General features: G+C 45.1%; 1 protein-coding gene across 1 annotated transcript; it reads left to right on the forward strand.

The window, feature by feature from the left end:
• The first annotated feature begins 1784 nt into the window (after nt 1-1784).
• On the forward strand, nt 1785-13107 carry fev (FEV transcription factor, ETS family member). Its single transcript, XM_073044490.1, is given in 3 exon segments — nt 1785-1883; nt 7521-7592; nt 12184-13107. Coding segments are annotated over 3 exon segments (753 nt in total). The 3' UTR covers nt 12766-13107.
• Nucleotides 13108-26554: the final 13447 nt, after the last annotated feature.

Below are 26554 nucleotides of genomic sequence, written 5' to 3' on the forward strand. Positions count from 1 at the left end.
CTAGTCGAACCATGAGTTATAATCCCCGGGGGAATGGACAGGTGGAGAGGGAGAATGCCACAGTGTGGAAGGCCACACTTTTAGCCCTTAAGTCAAAAGGGTTGCCGGTCTCTCGATGGCAGGAGGTCCTCCCTGAGGCACTCCACTCTATCCGCTCCCTGTTGTGTACGTCCACTAATGCCACCCCTCACAAACGCCTATTCTCTTTTACCAGGAAGTCTGTCACTGGGACCACCCTACCAGTTTGGCTGATGTCCCCGGGGCCAGTGCTGCTACGTAAACATGTGAGGAGTAATAAATACTCCCCGCTGGTCGAGAGGGTTCACCTCCTGCATGCTAACCCCCAGTATGCCTACGTGGTCTTGCCTGATGGGCGGGAGGACACAGTCTCTGTCCGCGACCTGGCACCCGCAGGAGCAGCAGACCACTACCCCGTACACTCCACGGTAACTATGAACCCTGTACCCGAGGTGACACCGCGCACACCGTGCCCCACACAGACTCCTCACGACGCTCATGTACCGGGCATCTCGTACGCATCTATTCCGGGGGCCTCGCACACACGTGAGGGATCCCTGACACCTCCAGTTGGGCCAGAACCAGCCCACTCTCCATCCCCGGTGCAAACACCACCTCCGGCACCTGTGCAATTGCAGCCGGAGCTACGTAGATCGCAGCGAAAGATTCGACCACCTGATAGACTTAACCTGTAAATATACTTGGGGACTCTTTTAAAACAAAAGGGGGGGGGGTGAATGTGGTGAACTAACTACTTAGTAAAAAAGTAGTACTTTTACTACTCTTTGTGTTCAGTGTTTGGAGTACAATGAATGAGATGCCTCCACTGTTTTTATTTGTGAAAGCCTACATAAGAAAACTTTGAATAGCTTAGGACTCTATTCCCAAGGGCATGGGAGAATGAGGGGAGATTTGATAGAGGTATACAAAATTATGTGGGGTATAGATCGGGTAAGTGCAAGCAGGATGACACTAGAACTAGAGGTCATGGGTTAAGAGTGAAAGGTGAGAGGGGAACTTGAGGGGAAGTTCTTCACTCAGAGGATGGTGAGAGTATGGAACAAGTTGCCAGTGGAAGTGTTGGATGTGACTTCAATTTCACAAATTAAAAGAAATTTGGATAGGTGCATAGCTTGAAGGGATTTGGAAGACTATGGTTCAGGGTTGGGTTGATTGTACTAGGCAGATTAATAGTTTGGCATGGCATGGACTAGGTGGGCCTGTTTCTGTGCTGTAGTGTTGCATGACTCTGATGAGTGTGTGTGTACATAGATATATACACACACACACACACACACACACACACACACCACACACACCACACACACACACACACACACACACACACACACACACACACACACACACACACACACACACACACACACCACACACACCACACACACACACACACACACACACACACACACCACACACACCACACACACCACACACACACACACACACACACACACACACACACACACACTCACACACACACACACACACACACACACACACACCACACACCACACACACCACACACACACACACACACACACACACACACACACACTCACACACACACACACACACACACACACACACACACCTATTAACCCTATCCTAATATCAACAACCTCCACTATGCGGATGATACAGTACTGACAGCAAACAGTGAAGTAAATTTACAGAAACTAGTATCCACCATCAGCACAGAGAGCGAAAGACTTGGCCTAACCTTAAACAAAAAGAAAACTGAAGTAATGGTAATAGCAAAGAAACCTGATACCCCAAACTGTAGGATCGTATTGGAAAATAAAATCCTGAAACAAGTTCACAACTTCAAGTACCTTCGGTCATGGGTAACATCTGATGGCAAATGTGAAACAGACATAAAAGCAAGAATAGCAATGGCAAGGACAGCATTTACAGAAATGAGAAACATCCTAACAAACAGGAAAATAGCAACTGACATCCACCTTAGAACTCTCAGCTGCTACATTCTTCCTATATTGATGTATGGCTGCGAGTCATGGACCATCACAAACGCAATGGAAAAAAGAATCAATGCAGCAGAGATGTGGTTCCTCAGAAGAATGCTATGCATATCATGTACAGACAGGGTAACCAACAAAGAAGTTCTGCAGAGAACAAAACAAAACGTACATTACATTAAAAATCAGAAAACAGCAAGCAAAATTCTTTGGACACATCATGCAAAGAGAGACATTAGAACATTTGGTTACAACTGGAAAGCTGGCAGGGAACAGAAGCAGAGGCAGAGAGAGAGTGAGAACGATAGATGGATTAACATCATGGTTAGAAACGGGGGAGGCAACAACTACAATTCGGAAGGTCAGGGATCGTGATGGATGGAGAGACATGATCGCCCACGTGGAATGGCAAGGTACTTGAATGATCACAGAATGATTTACAATGACCAATTAACATACTAGCCGGTACATCTTTGGACTGTGGGAGGAAACCGGAACACTCGGGGAAACCCACGTGATCACGGAGTCCTTACAGATACAAACTCCTTACAGATGGTGCAGGAATTGAACTTTGAACTCCAAACGGCCTGCACTGTAATGGTGTTGTGCCATGGTAAGGGAGTGTTCATGGGTTTATGGTCGATTCAGAAGTCTGATGGCAGAAGGGAAGAAACTGTTCCTAAAACACTGAGAGCATTTTCAGGGTGTTGTCCCTCCTTCCTGGTGAGGAGGGGAGGTGTTTAATGATGGTATTGCCCTTTTGAGGCACTGCCTTTTGAAGATCTCCTCGATGGAGGGGAGGTTCCAGCCATGATGGAGTTTGCAGCCTTTTCCAGTGCTGTGCAGAGTGCCCCACAGTAGCCAGTGATGCTCTCCATGGTACAACTGTAGACATTTGCTAGAGTCTTAGGAACAGCTGCTTCCCTACAACCATCAGGTCCTTGAGCCGACCTGCACAGTGCTCACCCTACCTCAGTAACAGAACACTACAAAGCAACTCTTGCTCTCATCCTGCTCACCCTTTAAGTAGTTTATATTGGATGTACACTTTATCAGCTCTACATCACTCTGAGATAGTTTTGCTCAGAAGTTTATAGACTCCGGATGACAAAGGCAACAGGTCTCAACCCTGTGCCCTGATCCTGAGACAGGACACCCCCTGAGCCCTCTCTGCTGGCATCTGCATCAGTACATACGGCAATCGGGGGTCTGCAAAAGCCAGCACAGGCACTGGTGTCAGCAGCTCCTTCAGCAACTGAAAGGCCTCTTCATATTTCGCATCCCATCACACTCCAAAAGGCTCCAAAGGGTTAAAATAATCTTTTCCATCCTTTCCTGTCATCCTCTCTTTCTTCCCCAAGGAAGGGTAACCACACAGAAGCTGATTTAAAGGGTGAATCGCTTTAGATTAGTCCTTCACAAACCTCTGACAGAACCAACAGAACCCAAGGAATGAGCACAAAGCACTCACAGTCTGGGCCTTGGCTATCTGGTCACAATCTTAGATGGATCAGTAGCTACTTCATCCCATGAGCCTATATGCTCAACATAGTGAACAGAAGTCTTGCTGAACTGGCACTTGTCCAGGGAAAGTTTTAACCCTTTGGCATTCGGGCAGCCCAGCATCTTCACTACCCTGTTTCATCTTCCTCCAAGGTGGACCCAAACGCTATGAGGTCATCTAGATAAACCAACTCCTCAGGTAAGTTCATATACCCCACTGTTTTCTCCATAACACGCTGGAAGGTCACTGGGACTCCTGATATGCCCTGGGGCATCCTTTCAAATTGGAAGAATCCCAGTGGACATATAGATGCCGTCTTCTCTTTGTCAGCCTCACTCCTGGGGATCCGGTAATATCTACTCCTCAAGTCTAGCACACTGAACCACTTTGCACCATTCAGACAGGCCAGCGCATCTTCGATTTTCAGGCTGGCTGGTGGCGTAGTGGCATCAGCGCTGGACTTTGGGGCAAGAGGTCCCGAATTCGAATCTAGCCGGCTCCCATTGAGAGCTGGTGACCTCTTAAAAAAAACACTCACCCGGCAGAAGGCAATGGCAAACCACTGCTGTAACTTGCCTAGTATACGATACGTCAGAGCGGCGTGATGGAAATCGTCTGTTACCTGGAAATAATTCCGGATGCGACATATTGTACCTGTTACTGGACAGGGACGGTACGCCTGATCAGAGTCTGATAGTCCACACACATCTGTACCTTCCCATTCTCCTTCCTGGCCACCACTGCTGGAGATGCGTAAGGGCTTCAGGACTGAGTGATGATCCCACAAATGCTGCTGAACATCTTCCACCTCTTCAGGGGCCAGTTGCTGCGACTTTTCTCTGAACGGGGTATCCTCGGTCACCCAGATAATGTGACGAGTGCTCTTGAAACAAAACACATCATTCTTGTCAGTGGAAAAGACACCTTTCAGTTTCAACATCTTCTCCATGAACCTCCACTTCCAACCCACAGGTGCCGGGGAGTCCCCAAAGTTGAATGACTTGGCAGTCATCTTTCTTCTTTTTGGAGAGAGTTTCTCCCCGGCTTGTCTCACAGGGACTCTAGACATCACCGTCACCAGGACGAGGTGTGCCATTGGCATCCCCCACCTGTGGGTGACCTCCCGTTACAAAGTGTTCCTGACACTCACTGTCATCCTGTTCACCTGTACAACTGACGGCTTCTGCAATTCGGGCCTCACCAGTACCCCAGCAGGTAAACCTGACTCCTCTTCATGGTCTTCCAGAGCATCCACCAAGAGGGCCTCGGCATCAGGCATTCTGGGAAATTTGGGGTTTCCCATCACTCTTGCTACTTCCCCGGGCTGTAACACGACCGGTTTCGACTGGGTGAACCACACAGTCCCTTGTTTATGCTCATCATCCAGCCCAGTGCAGACACGCACTTCCTCAAAAGCAGCTCGGAACTCAATGTGATTGGACAGTGTTTTCAGAAAGCTCACTCCAACTTTCTCCTTGCAGGCTCCCACCAGCCTCCTCACAACAGGAGTATTTGTTCCCACAAGAATTGAAGGTCCACCCTTCTCGACTGGTTCTGAACAAGCCAGCACTACTGCAACAAGGACCTCAGCTACTCCCAGATCTGGCTCCGAAAACTCCAGCTTCAATGACCAATAACCATGGTACAGACAGCCTTCCGCACTAAAACCCCCAGATCTCTAACGCACTGAGTGGCGTCAATGGTAAATGTGTCAAATACCGGTTGTAAAACGAACGGTACAGCAGAGTAACCTGAGAGCCGGTGGCAAGTATTGCTCTAGCATAAATACCCTCTATCTGTAGCGATGCACTGGAGCCTGGCCCCACTAAGCCTTCAGGAACAGGGTTTTTTGCTTTAGGATGTTCCTTGATATATTGCTGGGGATGAGTTCCCCTCAAGACGCCAGGCCGTTCCCTCACGGGGTCTCTCTCTGCTTAGGTACCCGGGGGCTCACTCTCTGAGAGTTTTCCCATCCTTCACACTCCCATCTGAAGTGCCCCTCTTCTCCTCAGTTATAAAACAGACCATACTGGCTGCTCCTCTTCTCTCGGGACCCCAGTCACTAGCAGCCCTCTGCGTAGTCCGTCCCCTTGGGGGTCCACTTCCCTATTAACTTTGTCATCCGGGGTGGCCGCACCCACTCACCCTCCCGTGCCTCCGCTGCATTCTCCTCTGCTCGTACTTCTCTAATCAGCTCCACAAACGAGGGGAGGGGGCGCATCTCACGAGACATTCAGAGACCCCAAGCGATCACGCTCTGTGGCTGCGTGCCTTTCGCCACTTGGTCCATTCTTCGCTGGTTCACCTCAGCTGTTTAATTGGCCCCCTACACTGCAAACAACTCAGCTGCCTCTCTAGCCGAAAAATGTAGGTGGGAAGTTTCACCCCGCCGTCTCCTGAAACATGTTCTGAAACCCCGTCGTACAACCCACTGGATTGATGTTCAGGGCAACATACAGCATCCAACAAAATCGATCCCAGACAATGCCCCCACACATGAAACCTCCCCAGTTTCCTTGGCAGAGTGAGTCTAGGGAATACACACTCCGGTCCCACCAAGCCCGTGAGATTGAGACAGCTCGTCCCACCCCAAAGCCCGGTTTGTGTGGATGCTGTGTAATTTGCTACCCTGTTACAGCTCAGTGCCGTGAAACTACAGACAGCACACTGCATATGATTAAAGGAATTATATTTATGAATCTTAACTTAACTAAAGTGTTAGTAAAGAAAAGAAAGAAAATAACAAAAAGGCCCATTATAATTAAATAGTCAAATATGCACAAGTTGGAGCTCAACTCGTCCAAAAGTCATATTCAATACTCACCGATCCGCACCCTGCTCCATTGAATCATGGTCCCACACTGAGCTGAAACCTATGACTGGTTCTCTCTCCACTTCCCGCTGAGCAAAGACCAACGCTCACACCAGTGTCAGGCACGCAAAAGAAAACCCCGCTCCCCTCATTAGATGGCGCACATTCCGAAGCACCCATTATCTCTAACCAGAACCCAAACACAGCTTCTACAGAAAGATGATTACATTAGCAGTGACACCTTTCCCAGGGTGATAGGTTTACCATCAGCTGGCCATCTTTGCATATGGCAATTTCAAAGACTTTTAACAAAGTCGGATCATTCCTTGTTTCCCTTTGTATTTTGGAATTTGTTACTGGCAACTGGTTCACCAATGCGGTGTACAACACTTCTGCTGGGTCACAGTATGAAGACTTTTCTTCTTCAGTTGCCAACAGTGGAAGATGTGACAAGCCATCAACGTTGCTGTGTTGTTTGGTACCCTTGAACTCTATCTCAGAAGTGTGGGTTCCTCAGAAAAGTGTCCAACATTTTAACCAGTTAACAGTCATCACTGGAATTCCCTTGCTGGGATTGAAATGGACACAAGGAGCTGGTGATCTGTCAGTGGTGTAAAATTTAGTCTGTAGAGGTAGTGGTGGAACTTCTTTATTCCCCATACTTGACTCAGGGCCTCTCACTTGATCCGTGCGTAGTTACATTCTGAGCTCCTTGTGACCTTGAAGCAAACACAATCGGGAGTTCAGATTCACTTTTCATCCTCTGTGACAAATGGGCTCCAATGCCATAAGGGGATGCCAAGTGCCAAATGGGCCCCATCACATGCCAGTCTGACGGACAGAGATGGGTCATAATGGGTAACTTCATCTGATGTTATTAGTCTCTTTATATCCCAGAATGCTCTTTCACAGCTTTTTGACCTTTCCCACTTTTCTCCTGTCTGTAACAGTGCATTCAATGGAGGTAGCACTGTAGCAATGTTTGGGAGAAACCAGTGATAGTAGTTTACTAGGCCCAAATATGACCTGAGTTGTGACACATTTTCTGGTTTGGATGCCTGTGCACTGCTTCAGTCTTCTCTTGTGACTTATGGAAGCCCTGCTTGTCAATGACATGTCCACAATAGGAGATTTCATTCTTGAAAAACTCACATTTCTCTCTCTTTGTGTGAAAACCATATTCACTCAGCCTGGTAAGCACTTTGCCAAGGTCCTGGAGGTGCTCTTCTTAATTCTTGCCAGTCATGATGATGTCATCAAGGTAACATTGTATTTCTGGGACATCTTGAAGCACTTGGTCCATTGCTCTTTGCCAAATTACTGGAGCTGATGCGACACCAAAAACAAGACAGGAACTGTCCCTTGTGAGTGTCGATTGGGAGGAACTTCCCGTTTGACTCCTCAATCTCCATTTGCAGACAGGCTTGTGACATGTCTGCCTGCCAAAGATGAAAAAATGTCTTCTATTCAGGGCAGGGGATACTGCACAGTAAAGCAGCACCAGGTTGATGCTCACCTTGAAATCCCCACATGCGCAAATGGCTCCAGCCTTCCTTTTTTTTGATCACTGGGACAATGAGTGTGCCCAGTCACTCTATTCAACCTTGAAGAGAATTCCAGACACCTCCAAGCTCTGAACTTCGGCATCCACTTTAGGACGTAGTGCGTAAGGCAATGGACGCGCTTTATGGAATCTTGGTGTTGCTGCTTCATCCAGTTCAAATCTAGCCTTCATGCCTTTGAGTTTACCAATCCCCTTCTCAGATACCTTTCCTTTAGCATTAAGCAGTTGTTCCAGTCTCTGGTTAGAGCTACTGTTCAGTCTCATTTGCCTGTTGAAAAAGCTTCTTTAGGTATGTGAATAGCAAAAAAATAGTTAAGACCAAAATTGGGCCATTGAAGACAGAAACGGGTGAATTTATTATGGGGAACAAGGAAATGGCAGATGAGTTGAACAGGTACTTTGGATCTGTCTTCACTAGGGAAGACACAAACAATCTCCCAGATGTAATAGTGGCCAAAGGAACTAGGGTAAAGGATGAACTGAAGGAAATTTATATTAGGCAAGAAACGGTGTTGGATAGACTGTTGAGTCTGAAGGCTGATAAGTCCCTGGGACCTGATGGTCTGCATCCCAGGGTACTTAAAGAGGTGGCTCTAGAAATCGTGGACGCATTGGTAATCATTTTCCAATGTTCTATAGATTCAGGAACAGTTCCTGCTGATTGGAGGGTGGCTAATGTTGTCCCACTTTTCAAGAAAGGAGGGAGAGAGAAAACAGGGAATTATAGACCGGTTAGCCTGACGTCAGTGGTGGGAAAGATGCTGGAGTCAATTATAAAAGAGGAAATTACGACACATTTGGATAGCAGTAGAAGGATCAGTCCGAGTCAGCATGGATTTATGAAGGGAAAATCATGCTTGACTAACCTTCTGGAGCTTTTTGAGGATGTAACTATGAAAATGGACAAGAGAAAGCCAGTGGATGTAGTGTACCTGGACTTCCAGAAAGCTTTTGATAAAGTCCCACATAGGAGATTAGTGGGCAAAATTAGGGCACATGGTATTGGGGGCAGAGTACTGACATGGATTGAAAATTGGCTGGCTGGCAGGAAACAAAGAGTTGTGATTAACGGGTCCCTTTCGGAATGGCAGGCTGTGACCAGTGGGGTACCGCAAGGTTCAGTGCTGGGACCGCAGCTGTTTACAATATACATTAATGATTTAGATGAAAGGATTACAAGTAACATTAGCAAATTTGCTGATGACACAAAGCTGGGTGGCAGTGTGACATGTCAGGAGGATGTTATGAGAATGCAGGGTGACTTGGACAGGTTGGGTGAGTGGGCAAATGTATGGCAGATGCAGTTTAATGTGGATAAATGTGAGGTTATCCATGTTGGTGGCAAGAACAGGAAGGCAAATTAATATCTAAATGGAGTCAAGTTAGGAAAAGGGGAAGTACAACGAGATCTAGGTGTTCTTGTACATCAGTCAATGAAAGCAAGAATGCAGGTACAGCAGGCAGTGAAGAAAGCTAATGGCATGCTGGCTTTTATAACAAGAGGAATTGAGTATAGGAGTAAAGAGGTCCTTCTGCAGCTGTACAGGGCCCTGGTGAGACCACACCTGGAGTATTGTGTGCAGTTTTGGTCTCCAAATTTGAAGAAGGACATTCTTGCTATTGAGGGAGTGCAGCGTAGGTTCACAAGGTTAATTCCTGGAATGGCAGGACTGTCATATGTTGAAAGATTGGAGCGACTGGGTTTGTATACACTGGAAGTTAGAAGGATGAGAGGGGATCTGATTGAAACATATAAGATTATTAAGGGATTGGACACACTGGAGGCAGGAAGCATGTTCCCGCTGATAGGTGAGTCCAGAACTAGAGGCCACAGTTTAAGAATAAGGGGTAGGCCATTTAGAACAGAGATGCGGAAAAACTTTTTCACCCAGAGAGTGGTGGATATGTGGAATGCTCTGACCCAGAAGGCAGTGGAGGCCAAGTCTCTGGATGCATTCAAGAGAGAGTTAGATAGAGCTCTTATAGATAGCAGGGTCAAAGGATATGGGGAGAGGGCAGGAACGGGGTACTGATTGTGAATGATCAGCCATGATCACAGTGAATGGCGGTGCTAGCTAGAAGGGCCGATAGCCTACTCCTGCACCTACTGTCTATTGTCTATTGATGTCACACTGAGAGCTTTGACTGAGGGCCAGTCTAGTTGGATTTTTCTCAACCATTCACATCTGAAAAGCATTGGCCCTCCACTTTTCAATCCATAAAGCTCTAACTGCTGTGTTTGGCCTCCATGTCTCATTTACCTTCAGTTTTCCTTGGTCTTCTTTGATGGTATCTTAGAAAACGGTCTGTTGTAATCAGCCTCAGAAATTATAGACAAAGCTGATCCTGTATCAAGCTCCATATTCAGTTTTACACCAGTCACATCTATTGTGATCTGCTTCAGTTATACTGTGCAGTTCTAGGCATCACAGCGCACCTTCATCAGACTTTGTGTTGTCTGATTCTGTTTCACATTCATTCACTTTGTGCATTTGCTTAGTTTTGTGTTTGAAATTTTTCACTGGCTGTGATTTTTCCCTTTGGTTGTACTTTTTGTCTTATTTGCACACTTTCTATGACACTTACTGCAAACTTTTTCTTTGAACCACCACTTATTTGCATCATGGGAGGACTTGCTGTATTGATAACATGTTTGGCTTTTTGGACTATTCAGGGACATTTTGTGTTCCACATTCTAACCCTTACTTTAGGTCTGCCGCAGTCTAATGATATTGCAATGGTCAATGCCCATTCTAAGGTTAGGTCTCTTTCTGACAGTAGCCTCTTTTGAGTGCTTTGACTATGCATGCCACATACAGGCCGATCCCTTAATGCATCAGAAAGGCCATCTCTAAAGCCACTGTACTGTACTAAAAGTTTGCACAGTTCTGCAATGTATTCAAAAATGCGTTTATTCTTTGACTGGTTCCTTTTGTAAAATCAAAATCTCTCAGCTACTACCAGTGGTTTAGGGGTCAAGTGGTTTTGTAAAATTGTAACAATTTTGTTGAATGTCTTGCTTTTCAGAAGATACCAGGTTGTGTCAGAGACTGTGTGTCCTAGCACCTGTTAAGCTAAAAAGCACAAGGGCTTTCTTTTCCTTATCCACATTGTTTGTGTTAAAATTCAGAAGCACTGTCAAATTTGTCAACTTTTCCAACTAAAGCCATTGCTACATTATTTTCACTTTAAATTTCCTAGTTGTGCATCTCTCACCATGTACCGTGCACTGTTACTCACACGTCTCTTTGTTAGCGTCCGTGACGGCTTTCTCCCTTTCCCCTCGCTGTCTCATCCCGTAATTGTTGGTGCAGTTGGTGATATCCACTGACATTCAGGTTCACACCTGTCGCCAATTTGTTGTGTCTTTGCAACTACATATCAATTAAATGAAGGCAGGAGATGGCTTTAACTGGTGTATTCACATTGCAATCCATACTTTACACACTTGTCCTTCATGTTGCTACTTTCTAAACTGTTTATCAATAGTTCCAATGCTACATCAATTTATTTAGTGATCTCTGTTTGGGAGGGGGTGTTCCTGCATTTTTCTCATACTCCTCGACACTAAACCAATTCTGAATCCCTATGAGGACCGTATGCATGTGTGGGAGGGAGGAAAGACACTTGTTTTCCTGTTACTTGTTGTGCTCTACGTTGTTCTGCCGAGCACTGTGGTCATGCTGTGCTGGTGCTGGAATGTGTGGTGATGCTTGCGGGCTGCCTGCCCCCAGCACGTCGTTAGGTTGTGTTGGTTGTTAATGCGAACCATGCATTTCACTGTGTGATTCCATGTACATTTGATAGGTAAATCTAAATCTGAATTTTCAAACTGTTTCCATCACCCTCTTAAACAGTGCCTTCCATCTCAGATATAAACATTTCTCATATTGTTCCTCTCACTCTCCTACCAAGTATCTGAAAGTCAAAGTCAAATTTGAGTTTATTATCATCCACAGGAGTACATGAATGCACAGATGCATTGAAAAACTTACTTGCAGTAGCATCTCAGATCAATATCCTCTCTTTTGGGGTCTTGAAATATGCAAGGAAAAAATATTTTCTCTACTGTTACTGAGGTCAGCCCAGCAGTGAAGTGGTTAGAGTAATGGTTATCACAGTGCCAGACACTTCCCGCCTCTGCTGGAGGATCTCGTATGTGTAGTAGGTGAATTGGACACATGGATGTAATTGAGCAGTGGGGGAGGGGCTCATTGGGCTAAAAGGGCTTGTTTCTCTAAATAAAAGAAATAAAATCTGTGCTTTGAGAGGTAGTGTTCTGTGTTAGGAATGCAAGCTCCTTGTCTCTAACTGAATTTCTTCGGCTCTAGGGAGTGGGCAGATCCAGCTGTGGCAGTTCCTCCTGGAGCTGCTGTCTGACAGCACCAATGTCAACTGCATCGCCTGGGAAGGAACCAACGGCGAGTTCAAGCTGACTGACCCGGACGAGGTGGCGCGGCGCTGGGGCGAACGCAAGAGCAAGCCCAACATGAACTACGACAAGCTGAGTCGGGCCCTCCGCTACTACTACGACAAGAACATTATGACCAAGGTTCACGGGAAACGCTACGCCTACAAGTTCGACTTCCATGGGCTGGCTCAGGTGTGCCAGCCTTCTGCGGCTGAGCATGCCCTCTACAAGCTGCAGAGTAACCTCGCCCACATCCCCTTCTCTGAGATCCCCAAGCTCAATCTGGTGACATCCAACGTCACGCCCTCGGGATTCTCCTACTGGTCAGGGTCAACCCCTGCCCTCTACCCAGGGCACGGGCTGCAGAGCCCGGCCCACTTCAGTCCTGTGGGTGGGTCACACCTCAGCAGCATCAGTAACATTACCAGCATCAATAACCTCAACAGCCCCTACCACTGAATGTGGTACAACTGGTGTGGGCACAACAGATCCTGCTGTTTCCTTTTTGCACAGGAGATGTTTATCCTGATCAAATCCCGAATTGAAGAGGGCAAGAAATGAATTGCAGTGTCTCTGATTAATGTCTCAATGCCGTTTGATGCCCTTATCCGAGACACAAGAGATACTTGTTGGAATCTGGAGCAACAAACAATTTGCTGGAGGAACTCAGTGGGTCAGGCAGCATCTGAGAAAGGAAAGGAACTGACGACATTTCAGGGTGAAAACCTGCATCTGCACTCTACAGAGTCATAGAGTAATAGAAAAGTACAGCACAGAAACATGCCCTTCAGCCCATCTAGTCTGTGCAAACCATTTAAGCTGCCTTCTCCCATCGAGACCATAGCCCCCCCCCCCCCCACATACCTCTCTCATCCATCTACCTATATAAATTTCTCTTAAATGTTGAAATCAAGCTCGCTTGCACCACTTGTGCTGGCAGCTCGTTCCACACTCTCACTACCCTCTGAGTGGAGAAGTTTTTCCTCATGCTCCCCTTAATATGAGGGACCCATGACCCCATGAACCCTGGGGTTTTCTTTCACCCTGAACCTATGACCTCTAGTTGTAGTCCCACCCATCCTCAGTGGAAAAAGCCTGCTTTCATTTAACCTCATAATTTTGAATACCTCTATGAAATTTCCTCTCAATCTTCTGTGTTCCAAGGGATAAAGTCCTAACCTTTTCAATCAGTGCAGATGCAGGGTTTTGGCCCGAAACAACAACAGTTCCTGTCCCCCCACTGATGATCCTCTGCCTGCCGAGTTCCTCCAGCACATTCCTCGCTTTGTTACGTTGTGAATCATAACCATTTTACAGTGTTGTTACTGAGTTCATTCCAAATGGAAACATCACAGAAAGAAGCATCATCTTGTCTCTTATGATCTTGTACACCTCTATCAAGGAAGATGATTTGCTAGAGCTGTACAAAATGATAAGAGACATAGAGTGAGTGGACAGCCAGAGAGTTTTTCCCTGGTGGGCATGGTTAATACCAGGGTCATGGTTTTAGGTTGATTGTAGGGGTATTGCCAGATGTACTGTCTGTGCTTTACACTGTGTAGTGAGTGTGCAGGGGTGGTGGTAGAGGCAGCTACATTTAAGAGACTCTTAGATAGGAACATGGATAACAGGAAAATAGAAGACTATGCGTAGGAGGGAAGGGTCAGATTGACCTTAGAGCGGGTTAAGGGTTGGTGTAATGTGCAGGGCTGAAGGGCTGCGCTGTTCTCTGTTTTAAGCTATTCAGCCCATCACGCTGTCCCTTCACCTGGCTCTTTGTCAGAGCCGTTCAGATAATCCCATCCCTTGCTTCCTGCCAATAGCCCCGATGGCAAACCAATTCCCAGCCCACAACCGACTTCCACCACCCTCCGAAGCAGTGGATTCTGGATTAGAATTAGAATTTCCCTCCTCCTTTCTTGCCAATTATCTTAAACGTGGATCCTCTGCTCACTCACATCCCTTCCGTTGGAAAGTGCGGTTTCTTATTTACTCAGTAAACTTGTATAAATAGTCTACAAGCTCCAAGAGTCGGAGTCTTAACAGCACAGAAACAGGGCTTTCAGCCCAGCTGGTTCATGCCAACCATCCCAGCCAGTCCCATTTGCCCTCACCTGGCCGATATTACTTAGAAGTATTGTGTTCAGTTCTGGTCGCCTCATAATAAGAAGGATGTGGGGACTTTAGAGAGGGTGCAGAGAGTTAGAGAACATGTCTTATGAGGATAGGTTGAGCGAGCCAGAGCTTTTCCCTTCAGCGTGGAGGATGAGAGGTGACTTGACAGAGGTGTACAAGGTGATAAGAGGCATAGATAGTGTGGACAGCCAGTGCCTTTCTCCCAGGGCAGAAATGGCTAATACCAGATGACAGAATTTTAAGACGACTGGAGGAGAATATAGGGGAGTGACAGACATAGGATTTTTACACAGAGTGGTGGGTGTATAGAACACCCTGTTCAGGGGTGGTGGGAGACATAGATACATTCGGGACATTTAATAGATAGGCACATGGATGAAAGAAAAATGGAGGGTTTTGTAGGAGTGAAGGCTTAGATTGATCCTGGAGTAGTTTTGAGTTCAAGGGCTTGAGCTGTGCTGTATTCCATTAAACATTTTATATCCACGTATCTGTTCAAATTACCTTTAAATGTCGCTATTACCCCTCCCTCAAACGCTTCCTTTTGCATAAAAACATGAAATTCTACAGATGCGGTAAATCCAGAGGAAGTCACACAAAGTGCTGGAGGAACTCAGCACATATATGGATAAACAACTGACATTTTGGGCTGAGACTTGATGAAATGTCTCGGCCCAAAGCATTGTTTATTTATAGATTCTGCCTGATCTGCTGAGTTCCTCCAGCATTTGTATGACTTCTTCTGGCAGGAAATTCCATACACGGACCACCCTTGGAGTTAAAAATTTACTCCTCAGGTTTGTACTCCTTCCTCTCACCTGAAGTCTATGGCCTTTAGTTTTCCACCCACCAGCTAATTCCGTATCCCTCCATTTATTTCACATTCATGTGCCTTTCTAAACGTCACTTAAAAATCTCCAATATGTCTGGTTTTACTACCACTCCAGGCACTCTGTGTTAAAAACTAGGCCCTCATGTCTTCTTTGAAATTACCCCCTCTCACCTTAAAAATATCCCCTCTGGTATAACAGTTCAACCCTGGGAAAAAGATGCTGCCTGTACTTAAATGTAAGTTAAGTTTGAAATTTGTTAAGTTTTCATTTATCTATTAAACTTTTCTTAGCCTTCCCCAAAGTCTCTCAATGTTAATAAAAACATTAGTTGCTCCACCATTTGGTGAGGCCATGCCTGATCTTGCTAAGTCCATACAGGTTTCCATTTATGTTGATACCCAAAGACATTAAAAAAAACCCGTTTTACCCCTTGTGTACACAATGATCCCTGGAATCATCCTTTATGTTTGGCCTTCCATCACTATTGCCATATGCCTCGATGCCCATCGAAGTTAAAAAACCTTTCCGTTTCATTCTCTGCTGTAATTGTTTTAAGTTATATTTAGAGATACAGTACAGTAACAGGCCCTTCCAGCCCAACGATACCAACCACCCAATTACACCCGTGACCAATCAACCTATCTACTCATATGACTTTGGGATGTGGGAAAACCCCCGTGGTCACTGGGAGGATGTGTAAACACCTTCCAGACAGTAGCAGATCTGGCCCTAGGTTGCTGCTCTGTAATAGGGTTACACTAACCACTACACTAAAAAGTCACACCCCATTGTAGTGTTACACTAACTACTACACTACCATGTCACACCACTGTAGGGTTATACTAACCACTACACTACCATGTCACACCCCACTGTAGTGTTACACTAACCACTACACTACCATGTCAACCCACTGTAGGGTTATACTAACTACTACACTACCGAGTTACTCCCCATTGTAGTGTTACACTAACCACTACACTACCATGTCACACCCCACTGTAGTGTTACACTAACCACTACACTACCATGTCAACCCACTGTAGGGTTATACTAACTACTACACTACCGAGTTACTCCCCATTGTAGTGTTACACTAACCACTACACTACCATGTCACACCCCACTGTAGTGTTACACTAACCACTACACTACCATGTCACACCACTGTAGGGTTATACTAACTACTACACTACCGAGTTACTCCCCATTGTAGTGTTACACTAACCATTACACTGCCATGTCACACCCCACTGTAGTGTTACACTAACCATTACACTGCCATGTCACACCCCACTGTAGTGTTACACTAACCATTACACTGCCATGTCACACCCCACTGTAGTGTTATACTAACCATTACACTGCCATGTCACACCCCACTGTAGTGTTACACTAACCATTACACTACCATGTCACACCCCACTGTCGTGTTACACTAACCATTACACTGCCATGTCACACCCCACTGTAGTGTTACACTAACCATTACACTGCCATGTCACACCCCACTGTAGTGTTACACTAACCATTACACTACCATGTCACACCCCATTGTAGTGTTACACTAACCATTACACTGCCATGTCACACCCCACTGTAGTGTTACACTAACCACTACACTACCATGTCACACCCCACTGTAGTGTTACACTAACCATTACACTGCCATGTCACACCACTGTAGGGTTATACTAACTACTACACTACCGAGTTACTCCCCATTGTAGTGTTACACTAACCATTACACTGCCATGTCACACCCCACTGTAGTGTTACACTAACCATTACACTACCATGTCACACCCCACTGTAGTGTTACACTAACCATTACACTGCCATGTCACACCCCACTGTAGTGTTACACTAACCACTACACTACCATGTCACACCCCACTGTAGTGTTACACTAACCATTACACTACCATGTCACACCCCACTGTAGTGTTACACTAACCATTACACTACCATGTCACACCCCACTGTAGTGTTACACTAACCACTACACTACCATGTCACACCCCATTGTAGTGTTACACTAACCATTACACTGCCATGTCACACCCCACTGTAGTGTTACACTAACCACTACACTACCATGTCACACCCCACTGTAGTGTTACACTAACCATTACACTGCCATGTCACACCACTGTAGGGTTATACTAACTACTACACTACCGAGTTACTCCCCATTGTAGTGTTACACTAACCATTACACTGCCATGTCACACCCCACTGTAGTGTTACACTAACCATTACACTACCATGTCACACCCCACTGTAGTGTTACACTAACCATTACACTGCCATGTCACACCCCACTGTAGTGTTACACTAACCACTACACTACCATGTCACACCCCACTGTAGTGTTACACTAACCATTACACTACCATGTCACACCCCACTGTAGTGTTACACTAACCATTACACTACCATGTCACACCCCACTGTAGTGTTACACTAACCACTACACTACCATGTCACACCCCATTGTAGTGTTACACTAACCATTACACTGCCATGTCACACCCCACTGTAGTGTTATACTTACCACTACACTACCATGTCACACCCCATTGTAGTGTTACACTAACCATTACACTACCATGTCACACCCCACTGTAGTGTTACACTAACCATTACACTACCATGTCACACCCCACTGTAGTGTTACACTAACCATTACACTGCCATGTCACACCCCACTGTAGTGTTACACTAACCACTACACTACCATGTCACACCCCATTGTAGTGTTACACTAACCATTACACTGCCATGTCACACCCCACTGTAGTGTTACACTAACCATTACACTGCCATGTCACACCCCACTGTAGTGTTACACTAACCATTACACTGCCATGTCACACCCCACTGTAGTGTTACACTAACCATTACACTACCATGTCACACCCCACTGTCGTGTTACACTAACCATTACACTGCCATGTCACACCCCACTGTAGTGTTACACTAACCATTACACTGCCATGTCACACCCCACTGTAGTGTTACACTAACCATTACACTACCATGTCACACCCCATTGTAGTGTTACACTAACCATTACACTGCCATGTCACACCCCACTGTAGTGTTACACTAACCACTACACTACCATGTCACACCCCACTGTAGTGTTACACTAACCATTACACTGCCATGTCACACCACTGTAGGTTTATACTAACTACTACACTACCGAGTTACTCCCCATTGTAGTGTTACACTAACCATTACACTGCCATGTCACACCCCACTGTAGTGTTACACTAACCATTACACTACCATGTCACACCCCACTGTAGTGTTACACTAACCATTACACTGCCATGTCACACCCCACTGTAGTGTTACACTAACCACTACACTACCATGTCACACCCCACTGTAGTGTTACACTAACCATTACACTACCATGTCACACCCCACTGTAGTGTTACACTAACCATTACACTACCATGTCACACCCCACTGTAGTGTTACACTAACCACTACACTACCATGTCACACCCCATTGTAGTGTTACACTAACCATTACACTGCCATGTCACACCCCACTGTAGTGTTACACTAACCACTACACTACCATGTCACACCCCACTGTAGTGTTACACTAACCATTACACTGCCATGTCACACCACTGTAGGGTTATACTAACTACTACACTACCGAGTTACTCCCCATTGTAGTGTTACACTAACCATTACACTGCCATGTCACACCCCACTGTAGTGTTACACTAACCATTACACTACCATGTCACACCCCACTGTAGTGTTACACTAACCATTACACTGCCATGTCACACCCCACTGTAGTGTTACACTAACCACTACACTACCATGTCACACCCCACTGTAGTGTTACACTAACCATTACACTACCATGTCACACCCCACTGTAGTGTTACACTAACCATTACACTACCATGTCACACCCCACTGTAGTGTTACACTAACCACTACACTACCATGTCACACCCCATTGTAGTGTTACACTAACCATTACACTGCCATGTCACACCCCACTGTAGTGTTATACTTACCACTACACTACCATGTCACACCCCATTGTAGTGTTACACTAACCATTACACTACCATGTCACACCCCACTGTAGTGTTACACTAACCATTACACTACCATGTCACACCCCACTGTAGTGTTACACTAACCATTACACTGCCATGTCACACCCCACTGTAGTGTTACACTAACCGCTACACTACCATGTCACACCCCATTGTAGTGTTACACTAACCATTACACTGCCATGTCACACCCCACTGTAGTGTTACACTAACCATTACACTGCCATGTCACACCCCACTGTAGTGTTACACTAACCATTACACTGCCATGTCACACCCCACTGTAGTGTTACACTAACCATTACACTGCCATGTCACACCCCACTGTAGTGTTATACTAACCATTACACTGCCATGTCACACCCCACTGTAGTGTTATACTAACCATTACACTACCATGTCACACCCCACTGTAGTGTTACACTAACCACTACACTACCATGTCACACCCCACTGTAGTGTTACACTAACCACTACACTACCATGTCACACCCCATTGTAGTGTTACACTAACCATTACACTACCATGTCACACCCCACTGTAGTGTTACACTAACCATTACACTACCATGTCACACCCCACTGTAGTGTTACACTAACCATTACACTACCATGTCACACCCCATTGTAGTGTTACACTAACCATTACACTGCCATGTCACACCCCACTGTAGTGTTACACTAACCATTACACTACCATGTCACACCCCATTTTAGTGTTACACTAACCACTACACTACCATGTCACACCCCATTGTAGTGTTACACTAACCATTATACTACCATGTCACACCCCACTGTAGTGTTACACTAACCATTACACTACCATGTCACACCCCACTGTAGTGTTACACTAACCATTACACTGCCATGTCACACCCCACTGTAGTGTTACAATAACCATTACACTGCCATGTTACACCCCATTGTAGTGTTACACTAACCATTACACTACCATGTCACACCCCACTGTAGTGTTATACTAACCATTACACTACCATGTCACACCCCATTGTAGTGTTACACTAACCACTACACTACCAATTTACACCCCACTGTAGTGTTACACTAATCACTACACTACCGTGTCACACCACTGTAGTGTTACACTAACCACTACACTACCAATTTACACCCCATTGTAGTGTTACACTAACCACTACACTACCATGTCACACCCCACTGCAGTGTTACACTAACCACTACACTACCATGTCACATCCCACTGTAGTGTTACACTAACCATTACACTACCATGTCACACCCCACTGTAGTGTTACACTAACCACTACACTACCATGTCACACCCCATTGTAGTGTTACACTAACCATTACACTACCATGTCACACCACTATAGGGTTACTCTAACCACTACACTACCATGTCACACCCACTGTAAAATGTTTCTTCCTGTAAAACCTGCTCTGACATCCTTGATGAATTACATGAAGCCTAGAATTACATGGGGCCAATATACTAAGATTTGGAGGAGACAAGCAATAGGGGACTGGTCTCTCTGGAATCCATTTCCCACCCTGAAGCAGGAGCCCAGTGTGAATGGGCAAAGAGGGATTAGTTCCTGCAGTATCACTTTATTTAATTGTGTGACTTTACCCTTTAACAAGTCTCTGAAAGCTCACAAAGAAATGTACACAAATGCATAAACTTACAGCGGTGTCACAGACAAGAAAAGAGAAGTTTCGGCACATTGGCCTCCATTAAGCAGAGGATTGAGTACAGGACTTATGATGTCAATTCTCACCAACATCTTTGTTAATTTTCTCTGTACTCTTACAAGTTTATTGATATGTAGCTTGTAAGTAGGTGACCAGAACTGCACACAATACTCCAAAAAATCAGTGGACTTGGATTTTCAGAAGGTCTTTGACAAGGTGCTGCACATAAGGCTGCTTTACAAGAGCCCATGGCATTATAGAAAATATACTAGCATGGATAAAGCAGTGGCTGATCAGCAGGAGGCAAAGAGTGGGAATAAAGGGAGCCTTTTCTTGTTGGCTGCCAGCGACTAGTGGTGTTCCACAGGGATCTGTGTCAGTGCCACTTCTTTTTACATTACATGTCAATGATTTGGATGATGGAATTGATGGCTTTGTGGCCAGGTTTGTAGATGATACGAAGATTGAGAGACAGGCAGGTAGGGCTGAGGAAGCAGGAAGTCTGCAGAAGGACTTAAACAGATTAGGAGAATGTGCAAAGGAGTGGCAGACGGAATACAATGTCGGGAAGTGTACGGTCATGCACTTTGATAGAAGGAATAAAAGAGCAGACAATTTTCTAAATGGAGAGATAATTCAAAAATTCGGGGTGCAAAGGGACTTGGGAGTCCTGTGTAAGATTCCCTAAAAGTTAACTTGCAGGTTGAGTTGGTGATGATGGAGGCAAATGCGATGTCAGCATTCATTTCGAGAGGTCTAGAATATAAAAGTAAGGCTGTGATGTTGAGGCTTCATAAAGCAGAGGTGAGGCCTCACTCGGAGTATTGTGAGCAGTTTTGGGCCCCTTATCTCAAAAAGGATGTGCTGACATTTTAGAGCAGGGGTGCAAACTCATTTTAGGTCACGGGCAGGATTGAGCAAAATGCAGCTTCATGCGGGCCGGATCAGTCGGACGTGTGCGAACGCAGCTTTCGTTGCCTCCGTTTTTTCAGCCTGCTCTCATGTGTCTCAGTCTCTGCTATAATTACAAAGTGTTTCACTTTACAAATTCCGTTTCTTATGAAGAAGACTGCTGAATAAACACTAAAAACCCTGAAAACCTGGTACCTGAATAAACTCAGCATTAGCCATATCATACGCCATAGGCGCTTCGATTACTGGGGCCAGCTTTAATAGTAATTAGATATTATCTCGCGGGCCAAAGATAATTCCACTGCGGGCCGGATTTGGCCCGCGGGCCTTGAGTTTGACATATATGTTTTAGAGGATTCAGAGGAGGTTCATAAGAATGATTCTGGGAATGAACGGGTTAACGTATGAGGAGCTTTTGATCGCTCTGGGCCTGTACTTGCTTGAATTTAGAAGAATAGGTTGGGGGAATCTGATGGGCTGAATGGCCTAATTCTGCTCCTGTGTCTTATTGTCTAATTTGACCTCACCAATGTATAACTTCTACATAACATCTCATCTCCTGTACCCAGTACTCTGATTTATGATGGCGGATGTGTCCAAAGGTTTCTTTATGACCCTTTCTACCTGTGATGTCATTTTCAAGGAATTATGGATCTGTATTCCCAGATCCCTCTGTTCTACTGCACTCTCATTCCATTCCAACTATGTTCAACACAACTTCTCTGAACTGGGGATTGACAACATTAGTTGACAAGTGATCACTGCCTGTTGACTCTTGAGATAAGGATCAGTGGTACTGGCTAAGGTCAGGATCTGGGCAGGCTGTGAAGTTTTTATTGATTGTGTCTCCCACTAACACTCACCCATCAGACTCATGGCTGCCTGAGTGAGACATCTCAGGAGTCACAGTTCAGACCTCCTTACAGATTTGGAACCTTCTGTAGAGAAAGAAACACTGGGAGGAGGGTTGGGCATTTTGAGGAGAAATGATAATGTCAGTGTACTAACAAAGCAAGCTGTAACCTATGAAGATATCCCTGATTTTGAAAATTGCTGAATTGGTAAATTGGTTTCTTATTGTCACATGTACTGAGGTCCACTGAAAATGACCAGGTGGTAAAGACTTGTACAGCAGCAGCAACTCTTTAGTGTTTAAGATATTTCTGAAAGTGTCTAATTATAATGTAGGTGCTAAGTTATTTGTAAATACAGTATTGATGTCATATTATGTGCTTGTTTGACTGGAAATAAATACTGGTAAATTTAAATTGGTAAATTGGTTTATTATGGTCACATACTGAAGTATAGTGAGAAACTTTATTTATGTTTCAAAGTTAAAAGTTCGAAGTTCAAAAGTAACTATACATGTCCCATATGCAACCATGAGTCTTGTTTTCTTGCGTGCATACTCAGTAAATCCAAGAACCACAACAGTCATCCCCACCGGTTCAAGGGCCTGATGTTTGACGGTAATGACTGTTACAATTTGTAATTTCAAAACATAAGACTAATTGCAAGGAAAAGACAGGAACTCGGAACGTGCACATGTTACTTTGATTTTTACTTAAGTGAGGCGCACACATATGATGTGATGACATGATGACGTTTGCCATTCATGTACTTTTACATATAACCTGTAATGAATTATGTAACCAAGCAATGTTTAATGCAACAATATATTTATAATATTACTCTAATTTTACTGAACTATTAAATATACAGCCTTCCTCCCTGATTAGCTATAAACTCCAACTCAACATACTGAAGAATGCATCTCAACTTATATACATAAAGAGTCATAAAGAAATACAGCACAGAAACAGGCCCTTCAGCCCATCTAGTCTATGCCAAAACCATTTAAACTGCATACTTCCAATGACTTGCACTGGGACCATAACCCTCCATATCCGTACCATCTACGTGCCTATCCAAACTTCTCTGAAACATTGAAATCAAGCTCACATGCACAACTTGTGCTGTCAGCTCATTCCACACTCTCATGACCCTCTGAGTGAAGAAATTTCACCTCATGTTCCCCTTAAACTTTTCACCTTTCACCCTTAACCTGGGATCTCTAGTTGTAGTCCCACCCAACCTCAGTAGAAAAAGCCTGATTGCATTTACCCTCATAATTGTGTACACCTCTATCAAATCTCCTCTTAATCTTCTGCACTCTAAAGAATACAGCTCTAACCTAATCAATCTTTCCTTATAACTCAGGTCCTCCAGTCCCTGTACCATCCTTGTAAATTTTCTCTGTACTCTTCCAACCTTGTTTATATCTTTCCTGTAGGTAGGTGACCAAAACTGCACACAATACTCCAAATTAGGCCTCACCAATGTCTTATACAACTTCAACATAACACCCTATCTACTGTACTTAATACTTTGATTTATGAAAGCCAATATGCCAAAAAACTTTTTGTATGGCCTTATCTAACTGTGATGCAATGAATGATGTACCTGTATTCCCAGATCCCTTTGTTCTACCACACTCCTCAGTGCCTTACCGTTCATTGTGTAAGACCTACGCTGGTTGGGTCTACCAAAATGCAAAACCCTGCACTTTGTCTGCATTAAAATCCATCAACCATTTTTCAGCCCATTTTTCCAGCTGATGCAGATCCTGCTACAAGCCATGATGTCCTTTCTCACTGTCCACTACATCCCCAGTCTTGGTGTCATCTGCAAATTTGCTGACCCAGATAACCACATTGTCATCCAGATCATTGATATAGATGACAAACAACAAAGGACCCAACAACAATCCCTGCTGCACTCCGCTAGTCCCAGGCCTCCAGTCAGAGCAACAACTATCTACTACCACTCTCTGGCTTCTCCATCAAAGCCAATGTCTAACCCAATTTACTACCTCATCCTGAATGCCAAGCAACTGAACTTTCGTGACCAGCCTCCCACATGGGCCCTTACCAAATATCCATGCAGACAACATCCAATGCCTTGCCTTCATCCACTTTCCTGGTAACTTATAGACAATAGACAATAGATAATAGGTGCAGAAGTAGACCATTCAGCCCTTCGAGCCTGCACTGCCATTTTGAAATCATGGCTGATCATCTACTATCAATACCCGGTTCCTGCCTTGTCCCCATATCCCTTGATTCCCTTATCCATAAGATACCTATCTAGCTCCTTCTTGAAAGCATCCAGAGAATTGGCCTCCACTACCATCCGAGGCAGTGCATTCCAGACCCCCACAACTCTCTGGGAGAAGTTTTTCCTTAACTCTGTCCTAAATGACCTACCCCTTATTCTCAAACCATGCCCTCTGGTACTGGACTCTCCCAGCATCTGGAACATATTTCCTGCCTCTGTCTTGTCCAATCCCTTAATAATCTTATAAGTTTCAATCAGATCCCCTCTCAATCTCCTTAATTCCAGCGTGTACAAGCCCAGTCTCTCTAACCTCTCTGCGTAAGACAGTCCAGACATCCCAGGAATTAACCTCGTGAATCTACGCTGCACTTCCTCTACAGCCAGGATGTCCTTCCTTAACCCTGGAGACCAAAACTGTACACAATACTCCAGGTGTGGTCTCACCAGGGCTCTGTACAAATGCAAGAGGATTTCCTTGCTCTTGTACTCAATTCCCTTTGTAATAAAGACCAACATTCCATTAGCCTTCTTCACTGCCTGCTGCACTTGCTCATTCACCTTCAGTGACTGATGAACAAGGACTCCAAGATCTCTTTGTATTTCTCCCTTACCTAACTCTACACCGTTCAGATAATAATCTGCCTTCCTGTTCTTACTCCCAAAGTGGATAACCTCACACTTATTCACATTAAACGTCATCTGCCAAGCTGCCAAGTATCTGCCCACTCACCCAGCCTATCCAAGACACCCTGAATTCTCCTAACATCCTCATTACATGTCACACTGCCACCCAGCTTAGTATCATCAGCAAACTTGCTGGTTATTCTCAATGCCTTCACCTAAATCGTTGATGTAAATGGTAAACAGCTGTGGTCCCAATACCGAACCCTGTGGCACCCCACTAGTCACCACCTGCCATTCCGAGAAACACCCATTCACCGCTACCCTTTGCTTTCTGTCTGCCAACCAGTTTTCTATCCATGTCAATGTCTTCCCCTTGATGCCCTGAGCTTTGATTTTATCCACCAATCTCCTATGTGGGACCTTATCAAATGCCTTCTGAAAATCGAGGTACATTACATCCACTGGATCTTCCTTGTCTAACTTCCTGGTTACATCCTCGAAAAACTCCAATAGATTAGTCAAGCATGATTTACCCTTGGTAAATCCATGCTGGCTCAGCCCAATCCTATCACTGCTATCTAGATAAGCCACTATTTCATCCTTAATAATGGACTCTAGCATTTTCCCCACCACCGATGTCAGGCTGACAGGTCGATAGTTCTCTGTTTTCTCCCTCCCTCCTTTCTTAAAAAGTGGGATAACATTAGCCATTCTCCAATCCTCAGGGACTGATCCTGAATCTAAGGAACATTGGAAAATGATTACCAATGCATCCGCAATTTCCAGGGCCACCTCCTTTAGTACCCTAGGATGCAGACCATCTGGACCTGGGGATTTGTCAGCCTT

This window comes from Hemitrygon akajei, chromosome 5, assembly GCF_048418815.1.
Source record: "Hemitrygon akajei chromosome 5, sHemAka1.3, whole genome shotgun sequence".
In the NCBI taxonomy this organism is placed as follows: Eukaryota; Metazoa; Chordata; class Chondrichthyes; order Myliobatiformes; family Dasyatidae; genus Hemitrygon; species Hemitrygon akajei.